This window comes from Oryza glaberrima, chromosome 5, assembly GCF_000147395.1.
Source record: "Oryza glaberrima chromosome 5, OglaRS2, whole genome shotgun sequence".
Lineage (NCBI taxonomy): Eukaryota > Viridiplantae > Streptophyta > Magnoliopsida > Poales > Poaceae > Oryza > Oryza glaberrima.
This window is the reverse complement of record NC_068330.1, coordinates 15,003,157-15,030,629: the sequence shown is the minus strand read 5'-3', so window position 1 is coordinate 15,030,629 and position 27,473 is coordinate 15,003,157. Positions and strand designations below refer to the sequence as shown.

The 27,473-nt window shown below is 40.6% G+C and overlaps 3 protein-coding genes across 7 annotated transcripts; all 3 read right to left on the bottom strand.

The window, feature by feature from the left end:
* Positions 1-5,514: 5,514 nt before the first annotated feature.
* Positions 5,515-12,668, bottom strand: LOC127775152 (uncharacterized). 5 transcript variants are annotated; one of them, XM_052301471.1, is made up of 6 exons: positions 12,564-12,668; positions 9,460-9,766; positions 8,359-8,666; positions 8,232-8,279; positions 6,724-7,124; positions 5,515-6,344 (listed from the first exon to the last, which is right to left on the bottom strand). In XM_052301471.1, the coding sequence occupies exons 2-6, from the start codon at positions 9,756-9,758 to the stop codon at positions 6,009-6,011; spliced, it is 1,392 nt and encodes a 463-aa protein (XP_052157431.1). In that variant the 5' UTR covers positions 9,759-9,766; positions 12,564-12,668; the 3' UTR covers positions 5,515-6,008. The 5 variants fall into 5 exon arrangements, with proteins under 5 accessions (XP_052157431.1, XP_052157432.1, XP_052157429.1 ...); XM_052301472.1 differs by having other exon boundaries at positions 9,460-9,763; positions 12,564-12,640; XM_052301469.1 differs by lacking the exon at positions 12,564-12,668 and adding an exon at positions 10,735-11,005 and having other exon boundaries at positions 9,460-9,763.
* A 1,818-nt stretch (positions 12,669-14,486) lies between these two features.
* On the bottom strand, positions 14,487-15,942 carry LOC127774204 (beta-glucosidase 20-like). Its single transcript, XM_052300469.1, has 2 exons — positions 15,255-15,942; positions 14,487-14,972 (listed from the first exon to the last, which is right to left on the bottom strand). The coding sequence occupies exons 1-2, from the start codon at positions 15,395-15,397 to the stop codon at positions 14,738-14,740; spliced, it is 378 nt and encodes a 125-aa protein (XP_052156429.1). The 5' UTR covers positions 15,398-15,942; the 3' UTR covers positions 14,487-14,737.
* Positions 15,943-17,479: 1,537 nt separating this feature from the next.
* LOC127774741 (beta-glucosidase 21) lies at positions 17,480-23,235 on the bottom strand. The gene is made up of 13 exons (XM_052301029.1): positions 23,049-23,235; positions 22,847-22,910; positions 22,397-22,455; positions 22,064-22,139; positions 21,888-21,959; positions 19,879-19,966; positions 19,544-19,799; positions 19,315-19,430; positions 18,543-18,763; positions 18,421-18,449; positions 18,226-18,325; positions 18,018-18,105; positions 17,480-17,864 (listed from the first exon to the last, which is right to left on the bottom strand). Exons 1-13 carry the CDS (start codon positions 23,211-23,213, stop codon positions 17,633-17,635), a joined length of 1,566 nt encoding a protein of 521 aa, XP_052156989.1. The 5' UTR covers positions 23,214-23,235; the 3' UTR covers positions 17,480-17,632.
* Between the last annotated feature and the right edge of the window lie 4,238 nt (positions 23,236-27,473).

Sequence of the window (27,473 nt, the reverse complement as noted above, 5' to 3'; positions counted from 1 at the left end):
TGATAAAATCAATTAATAGGTACTTATTTAGTATAAATAATACTAAGATTTTTTTATTGAATAAGTAGTACGTGATTTTGAATTTAGAAGAAGCCGATAGTAAAATATGGGAGAACATGTTGAAAGGTGGTGTGATAGTATAAATTGTGGGACTCAAATATTAATGGTGAGGGTGGTGTGAAAATGGACACCACCGTTACTAATATTTTAAATATACGTAGATATATACTTCATCCGTTTCACAATGTAAGTCATTTTAGCATTTCTCACATTCATATTGATGCTAATGAATCTAGATAGATATATGTCTAGATTAATTAATATTAATATGAATGTAGAAAATACTAGAATAACTTAGATGGTGAAACGGAAGTACTACATATATATATATATATATATATATATATATATATATATATATATATATGCAGCTGAATGCTATTCCTACCTACTAGAAGGTGCATACAGTGGATAATCCAAGAAAATTTTCTTGTGGTGAAAAGAAGTTGGTGAGAAGTATGGAAGTCTCTCGCGTGAGAAATACAGGGGAAAAGAGACAAAGCAGCCACGCCATCGCTGCCGTCACACGAAGGAAAATGCCATGCATGATAACTACATGACGCACGCACGGAGATCAAGCGACATGTCGAACCATCGAAACATGTCCATGTCGAACTATCGAACATGTCGTCGATCTTGCTCGTTTGTCAGTAATATTAATTCCAAGACTTGCCGGCACGCAAGGCTAGTGTATGTTTTAATTTCCCGGAAAATTAAACAGCAAGGTTTTTAGCACCCAGAAAGTATTGGCACCTAGGTATATACATGTAATTTAAACAGTTGTATAAAAATTCCATATATATCACCGTGAGATATCAGTTATGGTCTTAACTGGGGAGCTTTTAATTAGCATTATCAATTTTCCCGCAATCTTCAGCTCTCCGAAAAATATATATTCTATAGCTATAGATTTTAAAAATAAACTATAAGCCATACAACTTAGGCTGTGTTTGGCTCCACAGTTTCCCAACTCCTCTTCCTCGTCTTCCGTGCGCACGCTTTTCAAACTGCTAAACGATGCGTTTTTTACAAAAAGTTTCTATAAGAAAGTTGCTTAAAAAATCATATTGATCCATTTTTGAAAAAAAAAGTTAGCTAGTATTTAATTAATCACACTACTACAAAAAAGCCCATAGAGATCGGCGCTATAGGTGTCGAAACAGCTAAAACCGGTATCTATAATGCTTTTCCCTCCTATATAGACTGAAAACACATAAAACCGACACATTTAAACAACTATAGGTGCCGGTTCTAAAGAAGAACCGACACCTATAACATAAGTGCTGTTTTTTTAAAAAAAACCGACACCTTTAATATAATATAGGTGCCGGTTTTTTAAAGAAAAACCGACACCTATACTATAGGTATCGGTTCTTCTTCAGAACCGACACCTATAATTTTTAAAAAAACCGTCATCTTTCTAAACCGAGCCGAGCCAGGCTGACGCCCTATATTAGTCAAACTAATCGGCCTCATCTCTGTCTCTCTCTCTTGCCTTCTCTCGCCTCCTCCCTTGGTTCTCGTCTCTCTCTCTCTCGTCTTCTCTCTGCGGCCGGCGAAGGGCTTCGGCGGCGGCGTGATGGGAGGCGGCGGGCGACGGCCGGCGACGGCGCCCTCCCCTCCGCCGGATCCGGCGGGAGGGGAGGCAGCAGGCGACGGGCTTCGGCGGCGGCGGCGCCCTCCCCTCCACCGAATCCGGCGGGAGGGGAGGCGGCGGGCGACGGGCTTCGGCGGCGGCATGATGGGAGGCATCGGGCGACGGCCGGCGGCGGCGCCCTCCCCTCCGCCAGATCTGGCGGGAGGGGAGGCAGCGGGTGGCGGCGACGCCCTCCCCTCCACCGGATCTGGCCGGAGGGGACGGGGCAGGCGGCGGCACAAGAGGGGCCCGCCGGCGGCCAGCCCCTCTTCCTCCCTCATCTCTTCTTTGTAGATTTTTTGTTAGATGTTTTGATCGATTTTGGTAACGATTTGTGAATGATTATCTGTGATGACAATCAATTTTGGTGACGATTTGTGGATGATTTGGGGATTTGGGTTTGGGCGCATGGCTACGGTGCTCAGTGAGTTCGGCTTGATTCGAGCCGGCTCTCTGTTTTTTTTTGGCTCGAGTAAAGCTAAAGGTGCCGGTTTATATTATTGGTGCCGACTAATAGGTGTCGGTTGGAAAACCGGCACTTATAGCCGGTTCCCAACCAGCACCAATGACCCTTTTTGTATTAGTGTCACGCGCTAATGGACCGCTCCGTTTTTCATACGCAAGAGTTTAAGGTTCCCATCTCCCCCCAACGAACAAAGCCTTAGGGGTTTTTGTAAGGTTGAATATGGTTCAAATTCTGATTTTTGTAATTACTAGTAAAATACCCATGCATTATGGTGGGCTTTAATAATGTTAGATGAGCTGATTAAAACTAAATCATCACTTTCACGTTTTGATTAACGATGATAAGATAAAGAGTGTTGTATATGAAGCAAATAGAGCTTCTCACTCTAGTGCATTGTTGGTTAACAATGATGGGCCTAAAAGATAGATGGTGGCCCTCCCACTTATCAAATACTCCCTCCGTCCAAAAAAAAAAGGTCCAATTCTAAATATGAACCTAGACATATGTGTGTGTTTAGGTTCATATCCAGGATTGGACTTCTTTTTACGACAGATGAAGTAGGTGGGAGTGGCAGAACCACCACCACCACCAACATCTTTTAGGTTTTGTTTGACACTTGTTGGGAAACTAATCTCTCACGCACATAAAAACGGAGCAACTCATTAGTACAAAATTAATTAAGTATTATCTTTTTTTTTAAAAAGTAGATTAATATGATTTTTTAAAGCAACTTTCGTATATAAAACTTTAAAAAAAACATACTGTTTAGCAATTTGAAAAACGTACACGTGGAAAAGGAGATGAGTTGGAACCTCAACTAAGAACTCAGCCTTAACATAGTTCAGATACATACGCACGAGTATATCCTCTGTAACATACAAATTTAGTGATATGATGGTTTTTAATGTCGGTATCCATCTCTTAATATGTATTAAGAGAGGCGCACTTTGTGGGTGTGTGGCGTGCATGAGTTATTTGAAAAAATATACTACCTCCACTACTATGTTATATGTATGAGATGTCATGAGATTGTTGATACAACTTCACTTTTTGTCGAGGGGTAAGGGCAGGAGCTCTGTCAACTTCAGTAAAGGAAGAGAGAAAAAAAAGTTCACAACACACATTTTACAAGGATCAAAAGAGCCCAGGGATCAAGAGGAGGATACAAGAATTTTGAGGAAGTGTAATGCAACTAGCAACAAAATATATCGACGGATCATCTAAACACTCTGGGTTTCGGGCTTCATCAAAAGCCTTGCACGTGATGACGATGAAGTCAACCACCTGCATGACCGTGCTATACACCCCCATTATATTGAAGATTCTATCATTCCTTTGCAGCCAGATACCCCATGCCGTGCAAATGAACAAGACATCGAAATTGCGCCTTTGTTTCTTAATCATCTCTTTTCTGCATCGATGCAACTTCACTTGTCCTAGTGAAAGAACAACTATACTCGGAGCACCATATATACTACGGAGTACTTATGTTTTAAAATGCAAGTCATTGGATATCATTTACCTTCAAATGTTGACCTTTCTTTTTCAAAGTAATAATGAATCTGTGAGTAAGTACTTAACCTATGTGATTGTATCCCAAAAATTTAAACCAGTTAAACTTATTAAAACAAAAGTGCACAATCCCGAATATGAATGCATATAAATTAAGTTTAAATAAGTTGAATTTTCAAATTTATTCATTTCTTCGTTTACTTAAGCTGTACTATATTTTACACACACAAATATCCAATCTGTCCTAATATTATCTCACAAATTTTATTATGTCAATTTTATTTAGGAAAAAGTATGAATTACACCCCCGAACTATCGCGGTCGACCAAATTATCCCCTAAACCCGAAAACCAGACATCGTTCATCCTGAACTTTCAATACCGGACGAATTACCCCCCTCGATCCAATCTTGAGCGGTTTTGTCCTACGTGGCGTACGCGTGGCAATCCAGTCAGTATTTTATTTATTTGAAATAGTGGGCCCACATGTCATATCCCCTCTTTCACTCTTCTCTCTCTTCACACACTCACTCTCTCTCTCTCACGGGCGGTGCGCAGAGCGGGGACGGGCGGCAGCGCTCGCTGACGGCCAAGTCGTCGCACAGCTCGGTGACCTCCCTGCCAATGCAGCTCCGGCCAAGACCGCCGCCGTGCGTGCCGCCATCCGCACCAACTGCCCGCCGCCCGTCCCCACCCACTGCTCGTCCCCGCCCGTGCCATCTCGCGCCGCCGCCCACCTCCTGCGGTCCTGCCCTACACGCCGCCCGTGAGAGAGAGTGTGTGAAGAGAGAGAAGGGTGAAAGAGAGGGTATGACATGTGGGTCTTACTATTTTTCAAAAAATAAAATGCTGCCTGGATTGCCACGCATACGCCATGTAGGACAAAACCGTTCGGGATTGAGTCAAGGGGGGCAATTCGTCCGATATTAAAAGTTCAAGGTGAATGATGTCTGATTTTTGGGTTCAGGGGGTAATTCGGTCGACCGCGATAGTTTGAATGTGTAATTCGTACTTTTTTTTTCTTTTATTTATACATATTTACGCAGTAACGTGCAAGGTACTATTATCTTAGTAATAGTAACAATCAACACCGAGAAGAAAATATTGAAAAGGAAGGGATTAGCTGGAAGATCCAATCGAGCTAGCCAGCCGCTTCTAGAGGACCATACACAATTAATATCACAAGTTGAGCAATTTCTCTACTAATTAATTAAAATTTAAGAGAAGATCGACCATTGGATATATGAATGCATGTGCCTATAAATCTGCTATAACCAGAGATGATCGATCGATCGATCGAGAACGACTTGATATCGGAAAATTAATGACCATACATTTTTGCAATGAGATACAGCTATGAGAGGCAACGATGGCCAGACGTATGCACACATGGAAACAAACAAAGAACACGACTATCAGATCGATGCAGATACATCGATCGATCAAAAAGCAAAGTGGTCCTCTCCAATTGCTAGCTTGTCCATTTCGTCTCATATCTATCGATTTTTGGTAAGGTGTGTGGATGCGACATACGTACACTTACGTACGCATATGTGGCCGTTTAGCAGTCTCTTCTTGCATCGTCGAGCGGCGATATGTTTACGTCTCTATCTATGGATTTCTTTTCTTTTTTTTCTTGACAGGATATATAAGCTTATGTCTCTAACTAGGAGGGAAATTAGTTGTGTGCCTCGGCTCAAATATTATTGAGACAATGTTTTTCTTTTTTATTTAGAACAAAGCGGATTGAATTTAGAACTTTTTGTTTGAAACACACCATAGATACATACGCTTATATGCACGTAGATACATCCATATAAGATCGTACACAAGCACACTCTATTCCTATAAGTATCTTCGAATACTGGACAACATACCTTATTTGTACGTGTTCCTTGTGCGTATAAAGACCATACACGTATATTTAAAGTTGATGGTATCATAAATTAAAACTAGAGGAAGTAATAAATAAAACAAGGTAGATGGAGGAATACGAATCCAATCACCAAATAAAAGGAGAAAGTAGGAACAAAAAGAATCTGAGTAAGTCCACAAAAGTTACACTGTATCCATCCAGTTAACTTATCACAAGGCATAACCAACAACAGCAAAAGAATAACCAACAACAGCAAAAGAAAGAGCAAGATCTTGGCCGTACAAGCACTTGATGAAGCCATCGTGCCACATTTCCAGATTGCTCATATGTCATCGTTAATATATCAGGTACAAAGAGAAAGGGAAAAGAACTGCAGTTGCCGTCATCATCTCATCTAACTAAAAGTTCAGATCAGAAGCTAAACTGGAAGATCGATTGTCTGAGGTAGCTAGTCCCCCCTTAGAATTGCCGCTTTTTACGAATACGAGAGGAAATCCAAGACGAAAAAGGAGAGGCGGATGAACCGCCTCGTCTTTGAATTTTAGGCATCCTCCTTCTCCGCTTGCCTGTGTAGCCGGGCTTAAAAAACGCTGCCTGGAGACCGAAGCTGGTTGTGGCTTCTTCGTGAGCTTCTTTCTTCACAGAGACTGTGGGGGCAACACTCTCATCCTCGGAGTGCGCCCCGCTTTCTCTCTTGACCGATACCCTTAGGCGCTTGCATGGATGGCTGATCACCTCAAAGTTCTGATACCCTTCCTCAGCTGCTTGATTGTCAATCAATACATCTTCAGAACTCTGCAAGCGACAAAATAAAAGGAATGTGAAGACAAGGCAGAATTTGATGTATTTGATTAGCTCTGTTTTTTTAATTGCTATTCCACATCCCTACAATTTGTTACACATAAAATGTTGTTAGCATACAGAAAAAAATTGTAGACAACCACTATCATAATCAATCAACTTGAACATCAACAACTTCTAAATCTAACATAATTTGTTAGGCCTGTCAAAAATGCTTGGGACAAAATTGTGAGCCACACAGAAACATTTTGAGACGATGAGTTTATATTTTAAAAGGTGGAAGAAGCTGAAACTCAAGCTCCTTTAAATATGATAATAGCATTCATGATTAAAGTTTGTCATGGTGCGAGATAAATGAGGTGTACAATCTTACCTGGTGAAATTCTCCCATCTGATGTGGAACTTCAGCCGACAATAAGCTCATGGTGCTTTCAAAAATATCCATATCATTAGCTTCTCCATAACTTGAAAGAGCACTCTCGGGCATGGCGGCATCATCCATATCACAATCCGACATGTCCCTTGGTGATCTTTCAAGCACTTTACCCTTTCCTGGTGAGCAACTTGAGCTCTGTGCACCGTTCATGTGTGTGTTGACTTTAAGGATTGCTCCCTTACTCTTTTTGGCCATTGCCTTCTTGAGACTAGATCTCAGGCTAAGCACTTTATCTTGAGCAGATTGAATGCTCAAAAGAATCTGCTCGACAGTAGCTTCACCTCTCTTAATTCCAAGTAGCCAATCAGTTTCATTGTTAACTGTGGTGTTTTCATCTGCTGAACAATCAACACAAGGTTTGTTAATTCATTTGAAACGTGTAGCAAAAACAAAATCTTTCTACTCCTAATAAGAGCACATTGATTGGCAATATGAAAATTTCTTGTTAAATCAAACTCTACATGCAATAATAAGAACAAAAGTTTTACAGAACGGTATTGGTGATGAATGGTCTTTCATCTGGAACTCTGACAAATACACAGCTAAGAGGTTTTATAAGCTCACATACTCAAATGTGCATGTGCCTAGGCCTTTTGTCTGGATCTGGAAAACAAAATGTGTAATGAAGATTAAGGTTTTTGCTTGGCTTTTATTCAGAGACAGACTTAACACAAGAGATATGTTGGATAGGCGACATTGTGCAAAGGAAAATGATACCTCACTTGTGAATTATGCCGGAATAATATCAGAGAGACAAGAGAACATCTTTTTTTCTTCTGCCCTTTCAGTAAGCTTTGCTGGCAGCATTTGGGAATTACATGGAATCCTGACCTAGAATTTTTTCAAATGGTGGTTTTGGCTCGCATTCAGTTCAATCAGAGAGGTTTCTTGGAAGTCTTCTTCATTGCTGCTTGGCATATTTGGAAGCAAAGGAATGGGAAAATTTTTCGCAATGAGCTTCCCTCGTTCAGTTCTTGGAGGGCTTTATTCAAAGCTGAGGTTCTTCTGCATTTGTGCAGAATGAAGGATCCACTAAAACAGATTGTTTCTGATTGGTTACAAACAGTGTGATACTTTGATCTTTTTTTGTTTTCTTTCTGTAATTTGTAAATAACCTTTTCAATTTATAAAATCACACTGCGAGGCAAAGTCCTGGCAGTATTTCCAGTCAAAAAAAAAGTTTTACAGATCGACTTATTATATCAAGGGCAGAATCATAGTTGTAAGCAAAAAATATATTACTTTTGACTTGTCTATTAGTGAAAATTTTGTTTCTAATACCTCTGATGCATGATGCGGCTAATAAATAAGAACAATAGAAAAGAGAATTCAAATTCTAACAAAAGGGAGTGAATATCCATGAACAACCAAAATAACACCATCTTCATTATGCATGCGTGAAATATCATATTTGTTTGAAATCATGAAACAACTAACAGTATTACCTGTGTCCTCATCGTCATCAATAGAAAAGGCATCTGCTTCCGTTTTCTCTGCATCATGGTTGCAATAAGCTTGATATCACAATGGCAGTTTGAAATTTTATATTTGTAAATAGAAGACAATGTTTACCATAATAAGAGAATACAGTGTGATTTGAGATGTACGATGAAGCATTCATTTTCTCCTCGTTTCTCTTTCTCCTCCTCCTCTTCATAGTCTTCCTGCAGCAATGAGAAGAGAAGGGTACTGATCTCGATGAGGAGCAATCCAACTCAATCATTTTTGTCTGCAACTCCTTCTCATGTTTTAGTACTGCAAGTTGTCTGTCATATCTCGATACTTGAGATTGCAAATCCTTCATACGTAGCTCCAACCATTGGCATCTCCACATTAATGGGCTGATATACTTTCGCCAGTGATCAGTTACCCGTTTCTTCCTGTAATGGATGACAGAATGTTGTAAGATGTGCTTTGCCTTCTTGATGCTTCCTTATGAACTGTACATAAACTAACAATTGCTTGACTTATACTATTAAGCACAGGAATATATCACGTGCAACCAATGCAATCCCAGGCCAACTGGTTGGAGCACCAAATCAGCAACCAGATCTAAATGAGAAACCCATAGCGCACCTACTTTTTTCACCCATTCTCATTCTCATCTATTTTGTCCCCATAAGTCAAGTGACTGAGCAAGCACTCCTCGAGTGATGCCCTTGCTATTATCGTTGTTTTATCATCTTCGGCACTTGTTTGGATGACTTAAATATTATCTATGTATATTTCAATCATCTGAGAGTTTTTGCCAATTGTATTACATGATTAAGTGTTAGTAAATTTCCGGTAAAATCATGTATTACAAGAACCGATATGTAAACTGTCTAAGTAATCAGGTATTACAAGAACCAAAATATAAAAATAAAATTGATTTGGTGCCTAAAGAAGACAGGCTGCCAGGTTGCTCCTTGAATTAGTCTTCAGAGACGATTGGACTTTGCAGATAAAACAGAGTAATACTCTATGTTAGTATGGTTGTGCACTTTTAGCATAAGGGGTAATCAGCAGCCCGCAAAAGGAAAAATTACATGCATAACAGATTTGCAGTTCCAGAATTTATTTCTGTTCCAGTCTATTGCTAGGTGATAACCGATTACCCAAGGGATGGATTTCAGATTTACAGGAAGGCGGAAAAGCAAGATCTGGAAGTAATCAGTTACTCAATCTACTTACTTTAATAATCTATCCAAATTGTCGGAAACAGCTGCATCCATGAGAGCAGCAGCATCACCATTAGCAGGATAGCGGCAGAATGGTGAGTCGACCTCAATGTCACTAATCTCTGAAGGCCTTGCATCATCTTCTGACCCTGACAGAGTGTCCCCAAAAGAACTTGAACACTCTGTAGCATCAGGATCTTCAGTTTTGACAAATTTGCTGCAAGCAGCACCACTTTCTAGGCCAACAATGTCAACATCCAAATCGACTACACCGTTGGCATCCTCCATTACAGAGCTGGCACCAACTTCCATTTATACTGCTACAATTAAGAAGAGAAATTGTCAGCAAAACTTGTGATAAATAATGTTTCAAATACATGGGAATGTAGCATGTGGGAAAGACAAAATTTGAACTACATATGTGGACATGAAATCAATCGACCATGGTTATCTTTGCATCATGTAACAACAAGGACCTAGGTTATCAACTTTGGCAACCAATCACCACACTAGTTCAATATTTAGAATAATTCGAATATGGCCAACTGATAGCATCATCCTCAAATAGCAATCCGAATCAAACAGTTTGAACTAGAATTTTATTCAAAGCCAACTGAACAGTCACACAACAGGTATGCAGTATAAAGGAATATTAAAAAAATATATATATCTTCATCCACATCACACTTCACTGTACATTGGAAAATAGCACTTAGAAAAGAAACACCCGTAATAACATTGTGAGACTTATGTAAAAAAAAATAACATTGTGACACAAAGTTACCTCGCTAATGATGGACCTATGGACACCTACAACTGAAACAGCCTCTACAAGTAGATGCAAGTGAACTCACACCATCTAGGTCTAAGTAGCAACAGCATAAAAAAACAAACTGAAATGTAGACACCGAAAATCCAGAAAACATGTACACCTCTGAATTATCCACATTGCAAATGGCTCAAGATTCAGATAAATCAACCCTCTAAATATATATCACAGATGGAGCTATTCTACACCAGACTTAATCCTCGATTTCTTCTAGCAAGCAGTCCAAACACAAAGCTTCCACAGACTCACCGCCTCCCAGAAATTTACTCACGAGCACTTAGTATTCCACCACTCGAGCCTCTACCCACATCTCCACAGTTCCCAGTGGCGCCATTGCCGTCTAGATACCTACGGATCACTAACCGGATCCACGAGAGCAGCTACGCGGGGTTCATCTATCTCCCGCCGAGCTAGCGATCGAATTCGAAAAAACATTGGAACCAAGTCCTCGCAACTAACCCAGTGGCCAGCTTGGTTGGAGAGGCACCGGACGCTTCCCTCCGGCGACGGCCGCCGTGGCGGCGAGGAGAGGAAGGCGGCCACACACACTCCTCCCTCCTGCTCCTCCCCGCGGCGGCTGCGGCTGCGGCTGCGTCGTCGTCTATCGCAGAGCAGGAGAAGGGAGAGAGCCAGCGGCGGCGCGGGCGAATGCTGGCCTCTGTGCGAAACGCGAGTGCTCGCGGCGGCGGCGGCCGCCGCAGCTGAGCAGCGGAGGGAGAAGCTCGCGGGAGGCGAGAAAAAGAAGAGTAAACGAGCCAAAGCACAGCAAAAGGAGGAGGAAAAAAAAAAAACAAAAACAAGCCAAGAGAGACGCATGCGGTGGCGCACGCAATACGAGTAACCCTAATGGGCCTCTCACATGGGCCTATTTGGGCCGCGCCTTACAAGCCCATGGACTTCTTTTCTTTTCTCTTTTTCCCTTTTTGGATAGAGGCTATCTGAACCAAAAAAAAAAGGTACGGAGTACTGGGCAAAAATGGATTTTCGAGCAGAAAGGGCTGGCAGACTGAACTTCTGAATGTAACAGCAATGCTATTCAGGAGAAGAAAAGAAATATATGAGGTGAGTTCCTAATACTATTAGTCTAACCAAACAAGGTTTACAAGGGTAGTACTAACTAGTAGCTACAGCTACAGGTGGAATAATGGGAGGAATAATGCCGAGAGAAATTTAACGATGAAATTAACAGGCTCATGGATGCAACGCAAGTCGCACGGGGCAGCCAAGAAATCCAAGCTTGCCGATCGATCAGCGCGCAGCTGGCAAAAGATCTCGCATTTTTTTTCGTAAGGTTGCAATTCAATCTCAACCAGGCAGCTGCGGCACGACAAAGAGCACGGAATATGAAACGCGCAACCAAAACCAAATCGGCAATACAAAGAACTGATTTTCTTTTTCATTTCCATTTATTTTTCTATAAAGAACCTAGCTAGCTTAGCTTTGCCAAAACCTCCCAGTATATGGAGTATATCTAGCTATATACCCAGTAATTAACCGGAAGGATACTAGTAACATCTCCATGGACAGGAGAGTGGCAGAGCCAGCGGCTTCGGCAAGCCTGAACAATTAATGTAGTAGCATTTTTCGATGATCGACTAATTTCTATAGCCTCTTCTTTTTGCTTATGCTTATCAGCAAAAATTTGAATTTTCAACCTTAAATTTAGAGCTGATTTTAAGATTTTTTTTCATCGAAGTTTATTTTTCAGCTTTTGCTTTTAGATTACTAAAAACACGTATGTATATAAAAGTTTTATTGACAAATTACTTTTCGTTTACAAAAATATACCGTTTCACTTATTCTGCAGATAAGCTAAACGATGGCTCTAGTCGATAGAGGAGACGGCGGCACGGCCGAACCAACGGGGAGGTGGCTCCACCGCTATCGTGAACAAGCACTAGCTACTGGGGGAAGTCGGAAGTCGGAACTCGACCGCCGCCGATCAAATCTCAATCCCACCGCCCTATAGCCTCCATCCGACATACCATACCATACAATATGACGGCGGCGGCGGCCGACAGACCATTACAAACGGCAACGGCCATCTCCCGCCGCCGGCCGTCGCAAGATTTCACTTCGCCACCAAAAGCAGCAAGAGCAGGCGCTCTAGTCCTAGCTAGCTAGAACAGAGCAGGAATGAACACACACAAAACAAACAACGATCGACACATGCTCGCCTCGCTCTTGATCGGCATGCAGCTAGCGAGCCCGCGCGAGCGCCCGCAAGCGCCAATACGATGGCCGAGACCTGGGGAAGGAAGAGGGTGGGGAGGAAGCAAGGTAGGTACCTGTCCGGCGGCGACGGTGGCGGCGGCGGCGGCGGCGGGAGAGGCTGGCTTCGGTTGGTTGTCGTGTCGTGCGGCGGCGCCGTCAGAGAGGGGGGAGAGGCTGTGGGTGGCGACACTAGGGACTTTAAAGGGAGGGAAGCAACGGGGTTTTATTCGGCTAGGTTGGGCCCCTACATGGGCCGGCCCAAGCCAAATAATAACCCCATACTTTTCATCATTTATTATGTTTCCATTCCATTCAGGAATCAGGAATTCATTCAAAGGCCTCATCACACCCAAGATTTAAAAGGATTTTACGTAGGAACCAATTCAATTCCTGCACAAATTGAGACAAATTTATACTACCTCCGTCCAAAAATATAAGAACCGAAGACCGAATGACCAAATGGGACATTTCCTACCTATCCAAATCCGTAGCAGTAGGAAATGACTTATCTGTTTGTATGTTCTTATATTTTGGAACAGAGTGAGTATCTTCCAGATAAGGGTATATAAAGGGTGAATCTGACCGGCTGAGCTTCAACCGGTAAGCCATAAAGGAAAATGAATGAAGTAACAAAAAAAAATAAAAATAATTTATAGGTTAACTTTTATTTATTTATTATTATCGATTTAAAAGGCAATGTGGAAAAAGGATTGGTGATGGGAAAACCCTAAAAACCAAATATAAAATTATTTTGAAAATTTTAAATTTACGAGATTCCTTGCATGTTACCGTTATTTGTCCCATTTTTCTTAGGAGTCTCGAGTTTTTTTTTTCTTAGGAGACTATGTGGTATACAATCAACACATTTTATTAAAACATGTGGTGGCAAATTATCACAGGTAGTAGCCAATCTCCAATCACCCTTTTTATGTGTTCTTATCATTAATGTAATTTTGTGCATACCACTCTATACTGAAGACAGCATCACCAAAAACTCTAAGTAGTTTGCACTTTGAAGAGCATTCCACCTTTCAAAAATACATAATCATATCATTGGGATAATAGGATGGTTTGGGAGTGGCAGCACTCAAAGTTGAGAGCGCATGAGAGGTTGCAGAGACAAATGAGCCATCCTCCACCCAGATAACAGCATTGTTCTTCAGGAAGTTTGAGTACCAGCTAGCCGAGCGTCTCGGTTGCCTTCTCCATTCTGCGCTATTAAAATCGACGGCAACAAGTCCATAATGCCCAGTGTTATATGCACCAAACAACTCGTAGGGATCCATGAATGACCACATGGAGTATCCGTTCAAATTCACTCCATTCCTACGATCCAATCGATCGGTTGGTCAGCCATTCGATCACCAGTAAGATCCATGACTGAGATTTTCTGAAGTTATTATTATAGGTGAAGATTTGCACTTGAAGTACATATGATTACATTAGGCCTGCTCTACCACATATCCAACCGAAGTCGCAACACCTTTTAAGTCGTGCTCCGCATCATCAATTATCGACATGGAACTAAACCCAACAATCTCCCCCGTCACATCGACCCATGTGACCCATGGAAATCGTTTCGGATTTCAAATCGTCACAACACCTTTTAAGTCGTGCTCCGCATCATCAACTACCGACATGGGACTAAACCCAACAATCTCCCCCGTCACATCGACCCATGTGACCCATGGAAATCGTTTCGGATTTCAAATCTAGGCTCTGATACCACTTGTTAGAGTGCGCAACCCAGCCCACCAACCGTGGGCCACCCAGTTCACATATATTGGGTCTGCTTCACCATAGACCCAACCGGAATCACAACTTTAGGTCATAGGACTACACAACCCAAAAGATTAGTCTAATGGGTGAGGACTGCCTCCACCTTTTAAGTCGTGCTCTCCTCACATTAATTACTGATGTGGGACTAAACCCAACAAATTATTACATGAAAAATACTAGGATGTCTTTTATTTTGGGCATAATTTACTTTGGGACACTTTAAAATTTGTGGCAAACTATCATATAGAGTAGCCAATCACCAATCATCCGTTCTATGTGTTATCTATCATGAACGAAATTTTGTACACCACTCTGCACTGAAGAAATATAGCAGCAAGAACTCCCAGTAGCTTGCACATTGCAGAGTAGTACACCTTCACAACTTCTCAACTTTGAATACTGAAAAATACATCATCGTATCACTGGGAGAATAGAATACATATGGTTTGGGACTTGGGAGAGGCAGCACTCAGAGTTGAGCATGAGCAGCTACAGAGACAGAGGAGCCATCCTCCACCCTGATGACAGCATTGTTCTTCAGGAAGTCTGAGTACCAGCTAGCAGAGCGCTTCGGCTGCCTTCTCCGTTCTGCGCTGCTGAAATCGACGGCAATAAGTCCGTAATGCCAAGTGTTATATCCACCAAATAACTCGTAGAGATCCATGAATGACCAAACGGAATATCCCTTCACATTCGCACCATTCCTGTGATCAGATGGATCAATTAGTCGTTCACTGGTAACTTATTTTGGATAATAAAGTAAGTCACAAAAAAGTAAATAATAATTCCAAATTTTTTTTGAATAAGACGAGTGGTCAAACCGTGCAAGCAAAAACTCAAAATCCCTTATATTATGGAACAGAGGGAGTAGTTCTTAGCAGAGACAGTAGGCCATCACCTCTGGACTGGTGTGTCATTCTTGGTGACTACCAAAAAAAAAAGAAACACATAAGGAAAACGAGTGAAGTTTATTAACCTAAAAATACAGAATTTTTACCGTCGATCTGCCATGGCTGAGGTTGGAACCGCGGGGTACCACGCGCGCCGGGGGGGGTGGGGGTAAAAATCGTAATTTCGCGTATCGAGGGAGAAGGGGTCTCTGATTTCCGCCGGGATCAGATCGAGCCATCTCTTTCCTTTCTGTCGCACCGAGCCATCTCTTTCCTTTCTCCCTAATTTGTTTTGTTTCCTTTCTCTACGATTTGTTGGCGCACACATAGGGATTTTCCCCTCTGGAACCAGTGAAGGGGATGGAGGGATGGGTCCGGTCGATCGGCGCGTGTGGCGTGCCGTTGCTCCCGCCGGCGCAGGGGATGGAGGGATGGCGCTTAGATCTGGAACCAGCGCGCCTCCATCCGCTCGTGCTCCCCTTGGAGCAATGGAGGCGATAGGTGGAGGGAAGGATGGGTCTGGTGTTCTGAATGAAGCACCGGTGGGGAGATGCGGCTGCATGAGGTGCTGCGGGTGTCGTGGCGTAGGTGCGGCTGCATGAGGTGCTGTGGGTGTTGTGGAGAAGAACCGGAAGATCGATGTGCTACACCGCGAAGAGTTGAGGCCCGGCGAAGGTTGAGGTGATGCGGGCGTATTTCCTTTCGCGCAGATGGAAAAAGCTAAGCCTAGTAAGGTAACATCCAGCACTTGTTCTTCCTTTCAGTTTGAAAGAAATGTTGCAATGGACCGGAGCTTGGAAAATAGAGATAGTAGTTTTGAATACATGGCTGATAATTGATTGGAAATAACCTAGATGGAAAAACAGTGTTGCATAATAGAAAAGTTTAGATAGATACACTTAGATGGAAATACAGTGTTTCAAAGATGTCACTAATTGGCTTCGAAGCTTCATTGTAACTTGAGATGTGGACAAATTTTCTGAATGTAGACGACTGATGTCGTCGTGGACAGCAAGCACTATATTTAGAGTAGTGTTGATTAGGTTGGCGGCAACCTTTAGTCTGAAAACTTCATTCGGTTCCTGAAGTCATGAGGGAGTGAAAAATATGTGTAAGAGCTGTGTAACATTAATAAAATGTGATTCATAGTAGCTTAGTACTTTTCGGAGCAGTACCATATTGAAGAAGTCGCTCGATAATTGAAATCTTATTTTTCTTTTTCTAATTTCAGAAATTTTTTAAAAAACTTTTAGTTAATACCGTATTGTGTTCTTTTAATGTTTTTATTTTTTATTTTTAATTTCAGTTGTTTCAAAATTGTATTCCTACTTGAACTCTCTTTTAATTTTTCTAATTTTGGATATTATTTTATTTTTATTCTAAATTTTAATTAATCTCGTATTGGGTTCTTATATGGATTCTTCTTTCAATATTGCTTATTTTCAATTCCGAATTTCAGCTAATTTTAAAATGTATTCCTACTTGAACTCTTTTTTTATTTTCTTTTGCTAATTTCGGATTTATTTATTTTTATTCCAAATTTTAATTAATCTCGTATTGGGTTCTTATATAGACTCTTCTTTTAATATTCCTTATTTTTAATTCCGAATTTCAGCTATTTTTAAATTGTATTCATACTTGGACTCTCATTTTCTTTTCTAATTTTAGATTTTATTTTATTTTTATTTTGAATTTTGATTAATCTCGTATTGGGTTCTTATATGGAAACTTCTTTCAATATTGCTTATTTTTAATTCCGAATTTCAGCTATTTTTAAATTGTATTTCTACTTGCACTCTCCTTTCCTTTTCTAATTTTGGATTTTATTTTATTTTTATTTCGAATTTTGATTAATGTCGTATTGGGTTCTTATATGGAAACTTCTTTCAATATTGCTTATTTTAATTCCGAATTTCAGCTATTTTTAAATTGTACTTCTACTTGGACTCTCATTTTCTTTTTTTTCTTTTTCTCCGATTAATATGGGAATTTCTAGCTCTGACAATGAACGTAGTGACTCCTTTTAAAGCTGTTTTAATAATATAATAGATTTCAGGGGACGAACAGCTTCGCTAGGGCCACATGTTCCAGCTCGTCCACTCGCGTTTCTTTTCTCAAATGGAAAGTGTTGATTGAAATTTGAAAAAAAAAATCAGTGAACTTTCTATCTAAAAATTTAAACTTTGAACTCAAAAATTCAAAAAACAAAAATCAACGAAAATTCGATGCTTTCAATTCAATTTTCAATGCTTTCAACTCAAATTTAAAAGCTTTCTACTGAAAATTTTGAAAAATCTTTTGAAACTTTGTGTGTACAATTCTAAACTGAAGATAATATCAGCATGAACTCTGAGTAGTTTGCACTTTGCAGACGTAGTACACCTTTACAATTTCCATCTCTGAACTCTAATACATCATCATATATTCATATCACTGGAATGCAGGAGAATAGGATGGTTTCAGAGTGGCAGCACTCAGAGCTGAGCATGAGAGGCTGCAGAGACAAAACCATCCTCCACCCTGATGACTGAATTGTTCTTCAGGAACTCTGAATACCAGCTAGCAGAGCGTCTCGGCTGCCTTCTCCGTTTTTCGCTGTCGAAATCGACAGCAACAAGGCCAAAATGCCAAGTGGAGTAACCACCAAAGAGCTCGTAGAGATCAACAAATGACCACATGGAGTACCCCTTCACATTGGCACCACTCCTACAATCAATCGATCGATCCATCGATGAGTCATTCAGTATTAAGATCCACGAGTGAAATCTTATGATTAGGTAGAGATGTGTTCTTAGAGTATATGAAAATATTCTACTAGAGAAAGAGTAGATCAGTTAGTGAAGCACAAGGCTTAAGCACCTGATGGCTTTCAGTGTGGCTGCGATGTATTTTGCTAAGTAGTTAATCCTCTCCACATCATCCAGGGTTTCACTTGATGATCCACTGCCTGATGCAATGCCAAGTGAAATTAGTGACAGAATATGAGCTATAAATCATATTTTTCTGAACCTTAAAGTTAACAGCTGAGACTCTGCGAGTGCTACATAATTGAAGGGATTGAACTAACCATTTTCCTGGATATAAATCGGCAAATTTCCGTACTTTTCCCGAATATATTTAAGTGCATGCTCTAGCCCCCGAGGATCTACTATGGTTCCTGGTACAAACTGTTTCAAGAGCAACAAGCAAAACCATTTTACAGCCTGCAGAAGTTACGATAAGTTCAGTAGTTTTCAGCAAAAATAGTAATATCGGTTATCACCACTGGAGTAGGTGTGTCATTCTTGGTCACTGCAAACACATACACACACACGCAAAATGAGTGAACTTCATATACTTTTAAAATATATGCACAATAAAAGCATATCCATATGAATTTTCAACCTCTGAACAAAGTAGCAACGTCAGCAGTCAAGTCCTGTAACGGTGCCTTTACTACGTTATTATTATTGCTCGTGTAGACTGAGGAATAATGATTCAATCCAATGAAGTCGAACGAATTAGTAACCATCTCAGATTCATGGTTAGAGAAGATCGGAAGGCGGGAACCAGCGGCCTTCTTCATGGTATCTGGGTAATCTCCGAACACCAAAGGATGCAAGATCCTGCAAATTTGGTTACATGACACAATGTCGGGATTCAGAGTCAACTATGAAAATTAAGGATGCAATAACAGTAGAATTCACTGAATTGACTGTTAATAAGCTTACAACCAAATCTACAAGGAACACTAGAATTGTACTAGAGTGCCGCATGTGTTTCCCCTGGGTAATTATCGTTTTGTCAGACTTTCCCCATATTGCTACTATGAACAAATAATTAACTTGAACATGAAAGTTCAAAGGTAGGGTAAACTGAGGAGTGAATTTAGTAATACAGTGAGAAATATAAAAATTATAGTAAGATGCAATAACAGTAGAGTTCACTGAAGTGGCTGGTAACAACTTACAACCAAATCAAGAGGGAACACAAGAGATAACTTTGTTCTGGAGAGGCATGTATTTTCCCCATTCTAATTATCGTGTCAGATTTTCCCCATATTTCCACTATTAACAAATAATTAACTTGAACTTGAAATGCTATAGGAACAGTAATTAAAGTGAGGAGTATGCATATAGTAATACACTAAGAGATATTATATATAACATGACAATACCAGCCATAAATGAACTTCTTTGCCCTTTCAGTGGCACCAATATCTTCAGCTGAATCTGTGAATGGGTAGAACCACATGGAGTATATATTTATGCCAATAATGCCCTTCTGTGCAACCTGAAACAGTTAAATTCAGTTTCTTCAATTCATAAAAATAATTTAGAACACACAGAAATTTTCAAAAGATATTCAGAAGAAGCAGAAAAGTTCAGATTGTAATGCATACCCACCTTGTACTTCTCCCTGTAAAGTCTAACAGCTGAAGCATGAGCTAGCAGGCTATGGTGTATAAACAAGTATGGCTCAACACTGGAATTTCCAGCTGTACAATTGCTGCCAAATGGATATGAGCAACGGTTAGGCGGCAGAATCCCCATGTCATAGCCAGCTTGAGCCATTGCATTTGGTTCAAGTACAGTTGTCCAATGCGCAACTCTGTCACCGAACTCGCGGAAGCACACATCAGCATATGCTGTGAAGTCATCTCTACAACACAAAGGCAAGAGGATTAACTTTCTGATGACTCCTATAATTCATGATTATGAAATTATTGCTCAGTGCTTACACAATTTTGGGGCTAATCCACCCACCATACTCATCTTGAAGACTTTGAGGAAGGTCCATGTGATACATGACAACATGTATCTGAATAGCTGTTCATGAATTAGAAATAGAAAGGCTGATCTCATCATATGTTACTTACCATTCATCATATTTTTATTAAAATTGATGACTCTGTTATGGGTGATTACGTAAGTGTACATTAGTGAATGCACATTAGTTTCATTTTGAGACTACCTTTCTTTTCAGAGGGCAAGTATACGTGCAATTGAAGATAGGTTAAAATTGATAGAGGAGAATCTGTTAAGGGTATGTGTGGGTATTTGAGTTTTTTACCATCTATTGTACTGATCAGTATATGTCTATTAGGCTTAGTACAATACATATGCAGTTTAATCCCAAACTTCTATCGTTAATATTTGACATGGTACTAAAGCAGAGATCCTAAATGACCCAAACCTTAGCTGCTCTAACACTTCTGTCGTCGTTTGCTCCTGGGAGGAGCGATTACCCGGGAGCAATCTTCTTCTCGTTTTCGATTGTCCTTCTTAGTCACGTAGTTCATCTTCGTCGTCAAGCAGCAGGTACGTCTGTTTATCGCCTCGGACCCTTCTTGATATAATATGACCTTCCTCGTGCCACCGCACCTGAGTCGACTGGCTTCTACTTCACATGAGCACATAACCAACGTCTCCTCTTTGGCTCGACCGCGCCCATCTCTCCCTCTCGTTCCCAAACATGGACTTTGGATTTGTCCTAGTGTTTAGTCTTTTGTTTATTTTACCTTTCAAGTGCAATTTTATTGCATCACATTGCATCTAAGTGGGGTTGTTAAGGGTATGTGTTGGCATTTTAGTCTTTTTCCATATTCTATACTTAATATATGCCCTTAGGCCTAACTCAATTTTATGTACTTGATTGATTTAGTAGGATTTTGTATAGCAAGTACTCCTACTCGATTATATGTAAATGCAACTTTCCGGATTTGATTAGTACGCCTTAATAGGGCGCTTTAATTAGTACCTCACTCTAACTCGGCCTAACCTTCCCTATGCCATCCAGTAGGTGTGTCTTTGTATGCATGCTCCACGAGATTCCCAACTTGCCTTGATCAAGGCATCCTACGATATGTCATAGGGATACTTGGCCATGACTCGGTTCTTCATGCTACTACGACAATGTTGCTCATTAACTACACCGACACCGACTAGGTAGGCCATGGTCTCCTGCTTTAGTGCCAAGGCCAAATATTGAGCTATTGCCTACCGCCATCACCGAATGTTGTTGGCTTCGTCAGCTGCTTTGTGAGCTACATGCTCCTCTCTCCTCTGTCACCGTTGTCTTCTGTGACAATGGGAACACCATCTACCTCTCCACTAATCTGGTTCAGCACAAGCGTACAAAGCATATTGAGATCGGCATTCACTTCATTAGTGAAAAGGTGGCCATTGGTCATGTTCATGTTCCCCGCGTTCCCTCATCACACCAATTCACTGACATTATGACCAAAGGATTACGGAGACAATTATTCTAGGATTTCAGGTCTAGTCTCTATGTTTGGTCACTTGACGATTCGACTCATTCACCACATGCAAACTGCACACACCGTCCCACCATGATACGTCGCTTCTCCTGCCGCCCTTGCTCGAATGTCTCCTATGGCTTCTACGGGTTTGGGTGGCTCCGGCACCTTCTTTGCTCATCAATTGGGGAACAATGGCTCCCTTTGGCAGCTAGTGACGAGGTGAATGAAGGGGGTTGCAGCAGCTAGGGCTAATGGATGAGGGACCAAACTCTCCCTTCAACTACCCTCCTTGAGTATGATTTGTATAGCAAGTATATTCAATTTCCAGTATTTATTCAAACGGCTATTTAATCGAAATCCAGCCAGCACTGCGCTTGAGCTGCGTGAAATCTCTCTCAATCTCCCTCGTACATACTAACACAATGCATAAGCAGTTCAATCCCCAACTTATATCCTCAATATATTTGATGGAATCAAGGTATACTTGCCTGCTTTCACTAGCTCATTTATCATACTGTTGTAAAATTGCAGCGCCTTTAGATTAACCGCTCCTCTTCCACCTGGATTGTCCAAACTTAAAATCAGAACACGTGGTGAGGAAGATAACACATCATCACTGATGATACAGTACGGAGAATAGAAACTTGATATGTAGTTGCCATACTAGGAATGAGCCTTGACCAAGAAATGGTGAACCTATAAGCCTCTAGGCCTATCTCACTCATTAGCTTGACATCTTCCTATAGAAAAATCCGGAATGAACAAAGGTTACAAACGTAAAGAGATTTCTTAGAATTTTTAAAATCCATAGGTGATCCAACTAACATACACCCTCTGTCCGATAAAAATCAACCTAATACTAGATGTGACACATCCTAGTACTACGAATCTGGGCAAGCCTCTGTCTAGATTTACAGTACTATAATGTGTCGCATCCAGTATTAGATTGGTTTTTCATATAACGGAGGGAGTATGTTCTTTTTTTATCGAATCATACCTTGTACTTATGGTAGCCATCAGAGGCCACATCACCTGTTTCATCTTCTGGATGCCTCCCTGATGCAGCAGACCACGTGTCAAATTGACTTTTTTTCTTTTAATAATGGAAGCAACTTGACAAGTCAAATTGACATAGGTAAAAAACATTATCCTGCCTACTTATTTTCAGCATTAATATATAAAAACTCACTTAAACAATTTATCATGTACTTCCATCTACAAAAATTGTCGAGCTATCTGAAAAGGAAAAGGATCGATTTTACGTTGAACTCCAAACTAGCATGCCAATCTTTTAGACAATGGAAGAAAGCTAACATTGGTTAGGAAGCAATTTGGCAGTAGACCAATCGAAACCCCCAGAGAATTCTTTCAATAATCCAAATTCAGAGAGAGTTTCGTTCAAATAAAAAAAATCAGAGAGATTATTGCGAGTGCTCATAAGCCATACCTGAATGTGTGTAGGTGTCCCAGATGCTTGGGGTCCTCCCATCCTCAGCAGCTCCCCCCTCATACTGCAAAATCCAAAACGACCAACCAAATGAAACATACACATGCATGCATGTCAAGCTTGTCCTTTGTAATTCAGAATCAGGCAGGAAATTCAGAGAAAATTCAGAATCATCTCTCCTATACATACATACACGTATTACCTGGTAAGCCGAAGTCCCAGCTCCAAACGCGAAGTCGTGGGGGAAGTCATCCCGCGTGAACTGCAGCGAGCTCGTGCCTTGAACAACAAGAAGCAGAAGCAGCAGCAGCAGCCATGGCGAGGAGAGGAAGACGAGCAGAAGATGCAGAGGGCGCCTGGTCTCCATCGCGTTCTCTCCGGATGCGCAGATGATGGAGTATCTTTCATTTGGCTGCGCGTATATCGATCTACAGGTGGATATGGTGGTCGGATTTATATTTAAGAACTGATCAGGGTTCTCTTTCAGTCATTAATTCGTTAATATTGGTCGCGTGCTTCGCGAGGAGAAAACTGGTAATTAAGTCAACTGGGATGATGACAGACAAATACGTAGTGCCGATTTGGGTAGGCAGATCGAATCGGGCAATAAAAAGGACAACTGTAGTTTTATAATTGTTTACTCCAATGTCTTTCTTTTTTCTTAATAATTGAATGCTTCGAAGAAACTATTAGGGCAGTCCTAACCCATAGTGTTCATAAGCAGTGTCTATGATGCCATGTCAATAAGACATCACAATAAAACTACACTCTACAACCCATGGTTTCTTAAAGTGGACTATTAATAAATACATCATCTCTCTTCTCTACCAATCATATTTATTGTTTATCTATTATAAAGATACTATTATCTCCCAATACAAAACTTGATAGTGTCTAATGCATAGGTTCTCGTGTTGAAGCTGTGTCTTGCATGAGACCCAGTTTCTTCCTCTCTTCACTCTCTCTCTCTTAATTAATATAGTGCCACATAAGCTAAAAATCCTACATGGCAATGTAGTTAATGCCATAGACACCATCCTAGATATAGGGTTGGGACTGCCCTTATAGTTTATACTAGTTTACAGTCAAATGAGGTCGTGAATTAAAGAGATGCAGCCTTTTCTTTTCTAAAGCAATACTAGAGAAGGCTTGAACTAAATTAGTTGTATATGATTCATTTCCGATTCTGAGAAAAAAAATTCAAATTCATTTCCAGAAAGTTTTCCAAATTCGTTTTCGAAAAGTTTCTAAACGATTCCTTTCATTAGATAGTAGCCTTACCGTGCTCGTTTTCGTTTTTGAGAAAAAAAAAACCGAATTTGTTTCCGTTTCCGAAAGCATGTACGTAAACTAGAAACTTTCCAAAGCGTTTTCATTCCTAGACGGTGGTGGTGGTGCGGCTCCTTCACCTTTTTGGAACATTTTCACCATGGAGACACAAGTACTGTCTCAGCAAGAATGACAGATGGGCGATCCTGTGTCACCGATCGGTGACAAGGAAAAAGTTTTATGATAAACATTTTTAAGGATACTTGTGTTAATATCTCAAGGGCATTTTACTCTTTTCCCGTTGTATTACGTTTCTCCGAGCCAAGCCAATCATTCGAAAAATTCAATCCCAAATTTCATTCCTCAATATTTAAGAATTGTCAAATATGGACAATTGAAGTTAAATATGTAGTTATATCATACAACAGCTTCAATATGTGTTTTATGATAATTTTGCCAGAGCACCTACGGCATCTTCCAACTCTGAGAATATAGGCATGTTCAGATTGTAGCCAAAAGAAACCTTACCAAAATTTGGTATTGCCAAGATTTTGGCAAGATGACAATATTGCTAAAATTTTGGCAAGATTTCTTATGTATTTAGCAAATTTGGCAACAAACTAAACATATATATTTTTTTGGCAACTTTACCAAATAATGGTATGGTTGAAAATGGCATCAAACTGAACAGGTCATGTATTGTTCATCGCAGGAGAACGTAGCAACTGCAGCCATCACCCAAAGCTGAGCATGAGAGGCCATGGAGACAGAACCATCTTCTACCTTGATGATAGCATTGTTCTTTAGGAAGTCTGAGCACCATCTAGCAGATCGGCTGGGCTGCCTTCTCAGTTCTTTGCTACCAAAATCCACGGCAACAAGGCCAAAATGTGCCTTGTAACCACCAAACATCTCGTACTGATCCACATTGACGCCATTCCTGCTATACCGGTTGGTCAATCATTCTCTACTAAGATCCATGAGTGAGATCTTGTGATCAGGTGCAGATGTTGTTAGCAAAATCACTCACTCACACAATCTGTGGAAGAAATCAGCGAAGCCTGACGGCTGTCGGACAGCAACAGTACACTGACGAAATTGAAATCAGAGAGAAAAAAAACAGAGTGAAACAGAGTGTTTGTCCTCTATGAGAGTTTGTTGCATGCGTCTAAAGACCGAGTTTTTAGGATCATAACAAACACGCCATCCCACGATCTTAGCTCCTGATCCGGTCAGCAACAGAAAATAAAATAGCGACAAATGCTCAACTGAATTCCGGTACTCCGGACTATTTCTAGTCTTGCCTACATGTACGGTCTAACACAAAATTACATGCAAACTAACATGCATTAGATAAAAAATGTATTAATGCTCAAGATTATATCAGCTTCGTCAACAGATGTGACAGTGGACATTTTTTAACGATGTTTTCTTTTAATGATTCTTGTCTGTTTTTCATAATCTGATCGGTTTTGCAAGAAGGGAAATTACTGCTTTGTGCTTACACAACTTTGGGATTAATCCACACACCATATTCATATTGAAGGCTCCTGATGGAGGTACATATGGTATCGTATTTGTCCATTTTCCACACAAAAGCTTGAGAAAATTCTCTCCAACACTTACAGTCCATGATTTGTTAGTCATGAGCAGGGTTTCCTTACCACCAATTACCGCGGTAACCAAGCTTACCACTGGGGTAAGGTAATGGTAAGTGTCCAATAACCCTACCAAGTTTTTAAAAAATCTAAACGAAAATATAAATATTTTATAGATTATGTCCGGTTTTCCCCCTATTCACGGTGGTAACTACACGCTTACTAGGCTTATCGCTAGGGAATGGTAACCCCTCCTCACTAGGTAAGCTAAACCCTAGGCATGAACTATATGGTAACCCCTCCTCCCCAGGTAAGGTAAACACGTGGTGGAAAATTATCATACGGAGTAGCCAATAACCAATCATCCATTTTATGTGTTATTTATCATTAACGGTATTTTGTACCTACAGCACTCTACACTGAAAAAATATAGCAGCAAAGAATTCCCAGTAGTTTGCACATTGCAGAGTAGTACACCTTACAAATTCCCAACTGAACACTGAAAATACATCATCATATCACTGGGAGAATAGCATATAGTACATATGGTTTGGGACTTGGGAGTGTATTGATTCTGAAAATCTGCAATAATAAAAGGGGTAGAGCACGGATCTAACCTTTAGTTAGACAATCAGCTAGATGTTCACATGACTTAATATACTCTAACCTAAGCACCCCACTATCAATATTCTCCTTAATGAAGAACCTATCAATCTCCACATGCTTAGTGCGATCATGTTGAACTGGGTTGTTTGCATGTTGATGGCTGATTTATTGTCACAATGAAGCATCATAGTATCACTTCTTAACACTCAGAGTTCAAACAACAAACTCCTCATCCACAGCATCTCACTCAAGCCCAAAGCCATTACTCTGTATTCTACTTCTGCGGTAGACTGAGCCACCACTGCTTGCTTCTTGCTTTGCTAAGAAACAAGATTACCACCAACAAACACATAATACCTTGATGTAGACCTTCTATCATCCATACTACTCGCCCAATCAGCATCACAATATCCTTCCATGTTTAGGTGTCCATTCTTCCTAAACCACAACCCCTTTCCAGGAGTCCCTTTTAGATATCTAAGAATCCTATGAACAACATCCAAGTGACCAATTCGAGGATCATGCATATACCTACTCACAACACTAACCGCATAGGAGATATCATGTCTTATATGGCAAAGATAGATCAAACATCCCACCAATCTTTGGTAAGCTTCCTTATCAACAGGATCACCTGATTGAGAACACAATTGGTGATTCCTATCAATAGGCGAAGTACTTGCACGACACCCAAGCATTTCAGTATCTGTCAACAGGTCCAAAACATACTTCCACTGAGAGAGAACAATCCCCTTTGATGAACGAGCAATCTCAATCCCAAGGAAGTAGGAAGGAGACCAAGGTCCTTCAACTCAAATGTCTTTCCCGGCCTTTCCTTCAGGCACCTGATTTCTTGTACATCATCACCAGTGATCACTATATCATCAACATACACAGCCAAGATGGTGATGTGTGCTACCCTATGTTTATAGAAGACTGTGTGATCTCCATTACATTGAGAATACCCCATACCACACACCGCATGCCTGAACCTATCAAACCATGTGCGTGGAGACTGCTTCAACCCATACAAGAATTTCTTGAGTTTACATACCTTTCCAACTGTCTAACTATTCCCAAATCTTGGAGGAATCTCCATATAGACCTCCTCTTGTAAATCACCATAAAAAAATGCATTTTTCACATCAAGCTGA

Coding starts and splice junctions, on each gene's coding strand:
- LOC127774741 (XM_052301029.1), bottom strand. CDS start 23,213: ATGGAGACCAGGCGCCCTCTGCATCTTCTGCTCGTCTTCCTCTCCTCG. Junction 22,456..22,846: donor GGACACCTACACACATTCAG/GTATGGCTTATG, acceptor CTGCTGCATCAG/GGAGGCATCCAGAAGATGAA. Junction 22,140..22,396: donor ATGGCTACCATAAGTACAAG/GTATGATTCGAT, acceptor ATTTTTCTATAG/GAAGATGTCAAGCTAATGAG.
- LOC127774204 (XM_052300469.1), bottom strand. CDS start 15,397: ATGGCTCGATCTGATCCCGGCGGAAATCAGAGACCCCTTCTCCCTCGA. Junction 14,973..15,254: donor AGATCGACGGTAAAAATTCT/GTATTTTTAGGT, acceptor ATCTGATCACAG/GAATGGTGCGAATGTGAAGG.
- LOC127775152 (XM_052301471.1), bottom strand. CDS start 9,758: ATGGAAGTTGGTGCCAGCTCTGTAATGGAGGATGCCAACGGTGTAGTC. Junction 7,125..8,231: donor TGATGACGATGAGGACACAG/GTAATACTGTTA, acceptor TTGATTGTTCAG/CAGATGAAAACACCACAGTT. Junction 6,345..6,723: donor AGATGGGAGAATTTCACCAG/GTAAGATTGTAC, acceptor TGTCGCTTGCAG/AGTTCTGAAGATGTATTGAT.